The sequence below is a fragment of the Rhamphochromis longiceps genome, linkage group LG19, assembly GCF_057381845.1.
Source record: "Rhamphochromis longiceps isolate RC_006_pf linkage group LG19, R_longiceps_female_GT1.1, whole genome shotgun sequence".
Classification (NCBI taxonomy): domain Eukaryota; kingdom Metazoa; phylum Chordata; class Actinopteri; order Cichliformes; family Cichlidae; genus Rhamphochromis; species Rhamphochromis longiceps.
Window position 1 is genome coordinate 23,975,239 of NC_140575.1, and position 9,409 is coordinate 23,984,647.

The following is a 9,409-nucleotide window of genomic DNA, read 5'->3' on the forward strand; positions in this document are numbered from 1 at the left end:
GATGCTTGACAAGCAAGCTTGTTTTTCTCTGGAAGGCATCTCTATCTCTCAGCAATCTCACACACACTACTGTGGCCACAAAATTCACTAGATGCGTTTGCTCTATTTTTGAGTTTCCCACTATCACTCTCTGCCGACTAACAAGGAAATGATTACAAAATGTTATTCAACTTTTTGCATTGAGGCGACAAAATCTTATTTATCCTGATAATTCAGTACAGTGCATGAAGCAAAGAACAGTGATATAAGAATGAAAAGAATGTCGTAAGAAACCAATCTGCGACTAGTATAACGAGGAAGTTTACCATGAGTTTGACAACAGAAGTTCTTAATTAAACAATCCAAGCATGTTTGTAACCTGTCTTTCAGGAAGTTAGCTTCTTATGGCACCCCAGGGCCTCTTCTATCACAACTTATGTAAATTATTGAAAGTGTACATGTTCAAAGGTGGTGCACCTGGCCTGTCTCATGTTTCATGTTTCTCACTGCTCTCACATCATAATGACTATTTTGTTGTGGGGTGGACAAGAGAAATTTTCTTAGGGTGGCCACCCTACACATATCCAGTTCTTACATCCTGTAATATGCATTATATGTGGTTAAAATAGATATAAAACATATATCTATAAAATATCTGAAATCTGAAATCACACACACACACAAAACCCTGATAAAAACCGAGTACGGAAAAAGTTTACTGTAAAAACCACAAACACGTTTAGTGAATTATTTTCATAACCTGAAATGCAAATATAAATTGTAAATTTTAAAAACCTGTGTACAAACTTTGGAAACAATTAAGTTAATACAACCATTTACCTAAAATTGCAACCACCACGAATACTAAAAACTAAAACTAAAAACTAAAACTAGTCGAAATCGCTCTCTCTTTAGCCACCGCCACTTCCCCAAATTTTCCCTGTTCCTAAATCACCAAATCCCACGTGTTGTCATATCATTTTTATCGGTGGACATGGTACACTATTCCACCAATAGGAAAGGGTGGCATTTTTTTCCCTTATTTGCGCTGTCCAAATGCCGTTGTTACCGTTTCTTTTCACTTATCATAACTCCGGTGTTAGTGGCTTATCAATAAAATGTAAAAACTGGCATATAGTTTAAAGTCTGGACTTTCAACACAAGCCGAAATAGAGACCCTGATGCTAGAAGATGCGTGACTGCAGCTTGTAGCTATGTCAGCTTAAATTGGTCATGTGATTTGAAGGTGTGGCTGTCTGTCAACCCAGAGGGTTAATAACACTCGCCTTCATTCCAGTTCTAGAGTGGAGCAATCAACCACCTGTGTTGAAATCGGAAAATAGCCAATGTGTTGAAAATGCTTATGATTGTGTGCTCTGGCACAATCATAAGCATTGATTGCTACTGACAACAAGAAATAAAACCGTTTGCTTTATAATTATATTGATATTTAATGTTACTTGTAGCCAGACTCAGAGTGTTAATGATGGCTAATTTTAATATGCAGCATTGTGATAAGCAAAAATAGAGTGGACTTGGGATGGAAAGACATTATTTCAGGCTGGCACATGCCACCCCTGTAGGTCAGCCTGTGTTTTGTTGACCAGCTTTTTTCTCCTAAAACTTCAGTATTTGCGTTTCTGTCCATCATCTATCAGTTTTGCGTCTCTGATCTCAGCAGTTCTGCTCTCCGCAGCACCTTGATCACATTGGGGAGCAGTTTGTCTTTAAAGTCCCACAGTCGAGTGTCCACATGAAGCCGATCAAGTGGTGGATCGGTCGGAGTCCTGATTGGCGAGTGAATGATCCGACAGACGTCTGGTGGAACCTTGAACTTTGTTGCAGACATCATAAGCACATCATGCACTGAGGTCTGCTGCACTGCTCTGTAGGTGCATAAATACATGGACAATCACACAATGCCTCAGGGTTAAATGAATGCTAGTGCCGAACACTCAACCATTTTTCCCATTATAACCCACCTTGGCTGAACTATTAACTTGTGTGGATGGTAAATATTTCTGTTAGGCTCCTCTCTGTAGATATGCACCATAATATCAAAGCCTGGCACCCCATTCCATTGAGGCAGGGGTCCCCATTTACTTTGATTAAAAGTCTTCTTGGGATAGGTATGGTTCTCAATGAGAAATACTCCTGTCTGTAGAAGAACAGTTTAGGTTTGACAGGTGCAGGAAGGACATTTGAAATTTTTTTTTAGAAATGCTTAGAAAAAAATGTTACATTTGGATTCTGATTTTGGAGCGTGTTCATCAAAGACATCAGATCTTTGTGCTGGTATGGCATTATAATCTCATCAATGTCATTCAACAGGACGTAGCGGGAACGCTCCATTGATCTGTAAATGCACTCATTAAGTGTGGTCAGCTGGCCAAAGTAGTGCACGTCTCCTCCGTGCTCTGAGTGAAGCCAGCCACGAGATGGATTCAGATGCTTGTCAATGGGCCAAGGAACCATTTCCACAAAGCCCTCCTGGCTATAATTCTGCAACAGGCGGTCGAGCTCTGGACCACAGCTGGTGTTATAGATCACCACTCTGTTCACACCCAGCAACCTGGGGCAAAGTAACAGGTTTAAAGGCTTACATTTATATATTTCATTAGTTTGCTCATGCCTTTGTTATTTATTGCATTTAGCTTACAAAAATGCATTCATATTACACAGAGGAGTTAAGAAGTATACATATAACAAATAACTGGAAATGCAGAGATTTTTTGTTTGAGACAACATTTGACTTTAAAGCCACAGAAAAGCCAGTTAGGTTTAGGGGCCAGCTTCGAAAGGAAAACATTTACACAACATTATAAGGAAGTCTATATCCTGATACATGATACAGTATCTAAACCCTCCTTTATGGATGGTTTAGATACTGGTAGATTTAGGGGTTAGGATGTTTTGTGTGGCCTCAGTCAAATGTGGCCACATTTGGATAAAAAAGACAAACAAAAAAACCCGAAAACAAAAATAAAGAAAGTTGTGCTGTCAGCGTTAATCTCGTTAAAATGACGTTAACGCCATACCCACATTAATGGGGCAAATCTCCATTAGTCAGGAGAGCCTGGACAGCGCTAACGTGTTAACAAGCTAACCACGCTAACACGTTGACACCATGCAGCCCCACGCACGGGGTGAGCCACGTTAACTGGCTAATGGAGATTTGCCCCATTAATGTGGGTATGGCGTTAACGTCATTTTAACGAGATTAATGCTGGCAGCACAAAAAGAAAAAGAAAAAAAAAACATGGGTGGGGAAAACTCCATCGTTTTTATACAGTCTATGCTCCACACTTACATGTGCAGATGCACATTTAAATATCTATCAGCACCTGCTACATTTCAAAACTTCTAATACTGGAAATATTCACTTTGGTGAGAATGTCAAAGACTCTGAAGTCAAGCCAACGTTATCCTCCGCTCTTGAATACAGAAGTAGAAACACCACTGAAGAAATCCAGGAGCTTTACAATTAACAGCAACCGTTACACAGAGGTTTTGCTGCATAAGTTTCACTCTGTAGCTTGTAGTGCTGTTACTGTACTCACCTGTACATTTCCAGAGTCTCTGCAAACTGAAGCACATTGTTGTAGTCGCCAAACAGATTAGAGATGCAGACTGTGAAGTCAAACTTCATGTTTTCTTCCTTTTGCCTGTCGCTCTTTTGGTTTCTTATAGGAAGCCAGGTAGAGTCAGATGCACTTTCTTTGTCTGGTGTAGTCAAGAGAGTGACACGTGTAGCTTTGCAGTTCTGAGGAATCTGACACATGACGTCCGTAGTGGCGAAGGGAAAACCAAAGTGATCAGAATGTTGTAAAATTGTTGCTGGAGTGGTTTTACTTAAAACATTTGTGCAGCAAAAAACGCAGTGAAGGGGCTGTATGGAGTCTCTCTTAAATATGCCAATGATGCGTATATCCAAATCCTTCACTCTCTGGTCCACGTATGCTGACACCAGTAAGTGCTTGGTATTTTTGAGCGGGGTGATGGTCTGCTCAGATACTCCCAAGGAGCAAACACCCGCAGGCCCAGATGGTTTTGGGATGGATTTGTTGTTGTTGTTTGGCATATTCACATTGAATAGAAGAATGAAGATTAATGCAACAATCAAGGGGAGAGCCAGCTTCTTTTTGAGAGATTTTGCTGCATCCATCCAGCCAGCGCAGATGAAGCTAATTTCCAACCTGAGGAGAAGGTGTAGAATCACAATTACAAAGAGAAATGTAAAAATTCCTTAGAAATTTTCTTGCTGCGATGTTTGTGGAACATCAACAAACCTGTTTTCAAACTTTATATTTCATTTAAGTAGCCACTTTGATGTTGTAGGAGCCATTTTTGGGTTAATACCTTATGTTGCCGCTAAAGGTCACATTTTTTTGTTTTCGTATGGTTGGTTCATGTAAAGGTATTTAAGGTAGACGCACATAATCAGCATCAGGTGTGTTGTTAATCGTAAGAAGGCACACAGTTTATGACCACTGCGCTGTTATGTTAAAATGATGTTGGAATAAAGACCAAAAGGACTAGATAAGTATTGCTGGAGTTATTGGACTGTTTAATTAATTCATGCATACCAGTGAAATCGCGTCACCCCCGTTAATTCAATTCAATTCTATTTTATTTATATAGCGCCAAATCACAACAAAAGTCGCCTCAAGGCGCTTTATATTGTACAGTAGATGCAGAGAAAAGCCCAACAATCATATGACCCCCTATGATCAAGCACTTTGGCGACAGTGGGAAGGAAAAACTCCCTTTTAACAGGAAGAAACCTCTGGCAGAACCAGGCTCAGGGAGGGGCGGGGCCATCTGCTGCGACGGGTTGGGGTGAGAGAAGGAAAACAGGATAAAGACATGCTGTGGAAGAGAGACAGAGATTAATAACAGATATGATTCAATGCAGAGAGGTCTATTAACACATAGTGAGTGAGAAAGGTGACTGGAAAGGAAAAACTCAATGCATTATGGGAATCCCCGGAAGCCTATTGCAGCATAACAGAAAGTGTGCTTCGGATGAAGCACGAGAAGATTGTACTATGAAAAAAGAATGTATTTAAAAGTTTTTAATTTGCTAAGCAAATAAGCTACTCAGAAACACCACTGTGTTTGAGCAGGAACAGGAAGTGATAACAAACACCTCAGTGGCTTCAAGCGTAGGCTTAACCTCTACAGGTGTCTTTACTGAAATATTCTTGATAGATGTAAGACCCAAACTCCAGGCTCATTTTATGTAATAACTGAATTCTGCCTGATTGTTCTCCCATTAAAAAAGGCCTTTAGAAAGCTCACCTGTGTCCCAGGATACTAGTCAATGTCAACCACTGTACTATTGAGAGCATTCTCACCAACGGCATACCAGTGTAGTACAACAATTTTACCACAGATGGTTAAATAACACTAAACCAGATGGTAAAAATTATTGCCCAATGTATCACTGGCACTCATTTGACCAGCACAGCCCACTGAATGGTCATTAATCAATGGGCTTTGATTAGTGCTAGTTGATCAATGGTCATGACAATTTGCATATTAATGATCAAGGAACTGACCTCACAGCTTATTGTTCATTCAGTGGACTAGTTTCAGTCATTGTGCAAATGTACTGTTTATAAGGTTGGGGAAACCTGCAGTCAGCTGAGACTAAAGAAGTCACTTGGATGAGTGACGATTCTCCCACTGAAAGCACTACGTCCAGATCAACAGAATCAACCTTTTGGGATATACTTACCTGGATGATTGAGCATGCATCAAGATACCCATTTCTTTATTTGCAAGTTCACCATATAATTGATTTGGCAGATTTTTACACAAAAGTTAACTTTTTTACAAAACATGTAAACCACAACATTATAGAGCTAAAGAGTGTCCTTGAAGAAAGAAAGAAAAAACGTAAATCCTATTAAACAAGTTAGTTTAAGAAAATGGAATATGACCTGATATTGTTTGACTTATTGAGTTCTTTTGCAGCACCAAATATCAATAAGATTCACTTTAACTTCCATTTTGAATCCCCCTTCAGTTTTCTGTAGACAACCCATACTAGACGCTCCTTTACAAAATCAAGGGACCCTGTGGTAGAACTTGACCTAAGTGGCTAAAGAAGGGCAGGAGACAGATCCTGTCCAGTGTAGTGAGCGATTTATTTACCATTTTTGTGACCAAACAATATTGACAAAAATAAATAAGAAACTCAACTCCATAGTTAACTCAGTTCAAATAAACATAACTGAACTTTTTGTGGACCACACTCCCTTCCCTTGTTTAATTCTTTCACTTCTTATTAGTACATGGCCCAAGAGTTGCCACCAGTCCACTCTGAGGCCTTCCCCAAACCGCAGCTCAATTCATGTTTAAGCCTTTTGCCTTTATCGATAAAAACACTGTCAAATATAAAATGAGGACGTGGGCCCAGCTAGCGAAACAGCAATGGTCACTGAGTTTTGTCCTTACAGTTTATCCTCAGACAAAAAATGATTAATCCTGAGGGCAAAACATTCAAACCAGTCTGACAAAGAACCAAAAACAGTTGCATCCTTATCCCCAGGCCCAGGTTATGATGCCACAAGAGCAATGCCTTTTCTTCTTTTCCCCACATTATGACTAAGATGATCAACAGCGACCCTCAGGACCAGTAGCGGTTTTAGATACGAGCGACACCTGCGGTTGCCCGGGGCGGCATCGTGGTGGGGGGCGGCATCACGGGCATCGACAAAAAAAAAAAATGCTCGTACTCATGCTGCCCCGACGTCAGCCAGCGCATATTGGGAATGGCATAGGCACCGATTGGTTTATCGCCCATTTGCTGGGAGTAAGGGCAAAGACTGTGCAGTGAAAAATAAAGTGTTAAACAGTAAAGAAGAGTCGAATAGAGATTTAAGTGGTATCGACTCGGAAATAGATCCAGTTTAAAGCATCGAATTAAGGCAATGAGTAGAAACTTAGCTCTAACAGAAATCGGACACGCATTATAAGAACGTTTGTATTAGTTTTAATACTCCATTGAAATATTATATTTACCGTTAATTAACTTGAGGAAGCGGTGTAGTCAGGGCGTTCCTCCTGCTGTTGTTCGAGAGACGACAGATGCATCTCCGTTTATTTCCTACTGCGCCTAGTAACTGATTTTACTACCTCGCCCGCAACGCGTAGACGGAAAAAAAAAAAACAGAAATAATGGCTTGTGGTGTTCTGTGTATCACGTCGCACTCGTTTCCTTCGCGATATCTTTTCAGGCAGTAACTACTTTCATTTTACACGAATATTTTATATTTTACTCCACACTTCTGGGTAGATTTTGATGACGTTTATAATATATTTGAGTGGATTCTAGTGCATTTAAATTGTGTCAGTCCATTGTAACTGTGTTCTCATAGTGCAGTGCATTACAAAAATGACATTTTACATATCTGTGGTAAGATTTTGAACTGTTTTGAACAGATCAGCAGAAGTCAGGCAAAGATCGTCTTATATAACTGAATGTTTAAAAAAACAAAAATCCACTCAAATCACATAATCATGTGCATAATATTCCTATTTTTCAACTGTAACTGTGGTTTTGTAACAGGAGGTACAATAACTTAATTGGATGCTTATTCAGATTGACCGACGCTGTCATGGGCTAGGTCTGTGACCCAGTGTTTGAGTTCTTATATGTATCTTTTGTATTCATTTGTGCCCTAGTTTAGCTCACCTAGTTAATTTCTAGATTGCTCTTTAGTCTTGTTCCTTAGTTGTTTATGTCATCTCCCCCTGTACTAAGTCTCCCTGGTTCATGCGTCATGTCTGCGTGGTTATGTTTAGTTCATGTCATGTCTAATCTCCATGTTTCCTGTTTTACTTTGAAAGTCTGCATTCAATGTCAGTGTATTTAGTTTCACCTCTCCTGTCCTGTCGTTAGGTTCATGTGTGTCAGCTGTGCTCCCATGTGTGGCCACTTCCCCTGATCATCCCTCATGTGTATTTAGTCTCTGTGTTTCATGTAGTCTGTGTCGCATACATGCTGTCTTCTTATAGCTTAAAAAAAAGTATAAGGAACAAAAGGAAAATAAATCAAAACTCATAGAAGAGACTAAAGACATGTCATGATCCCCATCCTCACCTTGCTGACCTCCCTGTTTCTGCCTTTCTCTCCACTTCATCCTCTCTGCCTCAGTCCTGTTTTTCCTTGTTTGTGTGTTTTACATGTGTGCGTGTGTATCTGCAGTACAGTGGAATTTCCCACAAAACTTTTTCAGTTCCATACACCTGCTGGCATTTGGTTGTTGAATGACTCAGACTTTGGTGATTGTCATATATCTTGTTTGCCTGCGATGAACTTACTTGCTCTTTCTCGTGTGTAGGAGTCTGTGAATAAGAGGTGTGGGGAGTGTGGTGAGCAACTGTGAATAGCAGGTGAGCTAAAGTGGACAGCAGTCTCTGGAAGAAGAATCACTGGCACCTGGGATCAGGATTGATCACTACTGTGGAATTGTGGTTTTTGGTGACTGTTGTTATTGCTTTTTATCATCATAAATAAATTTACATAATTTAATGACACGGCAGGGCTGAAATAAACTATTAACATGGGATAACACAGCTGTGTTACATTCAGGTGTTAATGTGTGCCAGGGAAATCTGGAATCACATATTCAATTTATATGTAATTCAAGTTCTTTTCTTTTCTTCTTGGCACTGCAACTGCAAGAGATCATGAAGTAGTATCATGTTGGAGTTTGGACCATGTGAGGTGCTGTAGACCAAGTGGCAAAGAAGGTGATAAATAGACAGCAACAGCATAGTCAAGTTTTTTTTAACTGTCCTTTATTTCTGGCATCTCCATTATGGCATTTTAAAAACAAACCTATCTAACTAGTGAAATAAGTACACTATACGAGGCAAATTATGTAAAGATTAGTAATACAATCCAAAAAGATTTGATTAAATGGGCTCCGCTTAGCTCAAGAATAGAGGTAATAAAAATGAATGTGCTTCCTCGACTACTGTATCTATTCACTTCATTGCCAATCCATATACCAGATGAACAATTTGGTAGATGGGATAAATTAGTTAGTAGATTTATTTGGAAAGGGACAAAGCCAAGAATAAGATTTAAAATACTCCAATTAAGAAAAGAAAAAGGAGGACTTGCCCTCCCGAATTTCAAGGAATATTTCTATGCAGCTCAGCTGAGATATATTGTTTACTGGTGTTCACCGGATTACACCTCAAAATGGAAGCATATGGAGATAAATTATTGCTTATCATGTCATCCACAAGCAAGATTGGGAGAAGAAACTATCCAGTCTACGAACACAAATCTCATTACTGAATTCACTATTAAACTCTGGTGGATTATAGTGAAGAAATATAGAATTATAGAAGCCTGTAAATTGCTGATTTGGCCTGCATATTCTCGAAAATTCCAAAGTGGACAATGGGA

At 39.6% G+C, this 9,409-nt stretch overlaps 1 protein-coding gene across 3 annotated transcripts; it reads right to left on the reverse strand.

The window, feature by feature from the left end:
- Positions 1 to 651: 651 nt before the first annotated feature.
- LOC146646806 (beta-1,4-galactosyltransferase galt-1-like) lies at positions 652 to 7,110 on the reverse strand. 3 transcript variants are annotated; one of them, XM_085391097.1, is made up of 5 exons: positions 7,009 to 7,110; positions 3,540 to 4,175; positions 2,221 to 2,551; positions 1,962 to 2,137; positions 652 to 1,865 (listed from the first exon to the last, which is right to left on the reverse strand). In XM_085391097.1, exons 2-5 carry the CDS (start codon positions 4,142 to 4,144, stop codon positions 1,634 to 1,636), a joined length of 1,344 nt encoding a protein of 447 aa, XP_085247223.1. In that variant the 5' UTR covers positions 4,145 to 4,175; positions 7,009 to 7,110; the 3' UTR covers positions 652 to 1,633. The 3 variants fall into 3 exon arrangements, with proteins under 3 accessions (XP_085247223.1, XP_085247224.1, XP_085247222.1); XM_085391098.1 differs by lacking the exon at positions 7,009 to 7,110 and adding an exon at positions 4,269 to 5,947; XM_085391096.1 differs by lacking the exon at positions 7,009 to 7,110 and having other exon boundaries at positions 3,540 to 5,946.
- Between the last annotated feature and the right edge of the window lie 2,299 nt (positions 7,111 to 9,409).

Excerpts from the sequence above, each read along its gene's own strand:
- LOC146646806 (XM_085391097.1), bottom strand. The coding sequence starts at position 4,144 with ATGGATGCAGCAAAATCTCTCAAAAAGAAGCTGGCTCTCCCCTTGATT. Across the intron at positions 2,552-3,539 it reads GAGACTCTGGAAATGTACAG|GTTGCTGGGTGTGAACAGAG; the intron begins GTGAGTACAGTA and ends ACTTTGCCCCAG. Across the intron at positions 2,138-2,220 it reads TCCAAAATCAGAATCCAAAT|ACAGGAGTATTTCTCATTGA; the intron begins GTAACATTTTTT and ends GTTCTTCTACAG.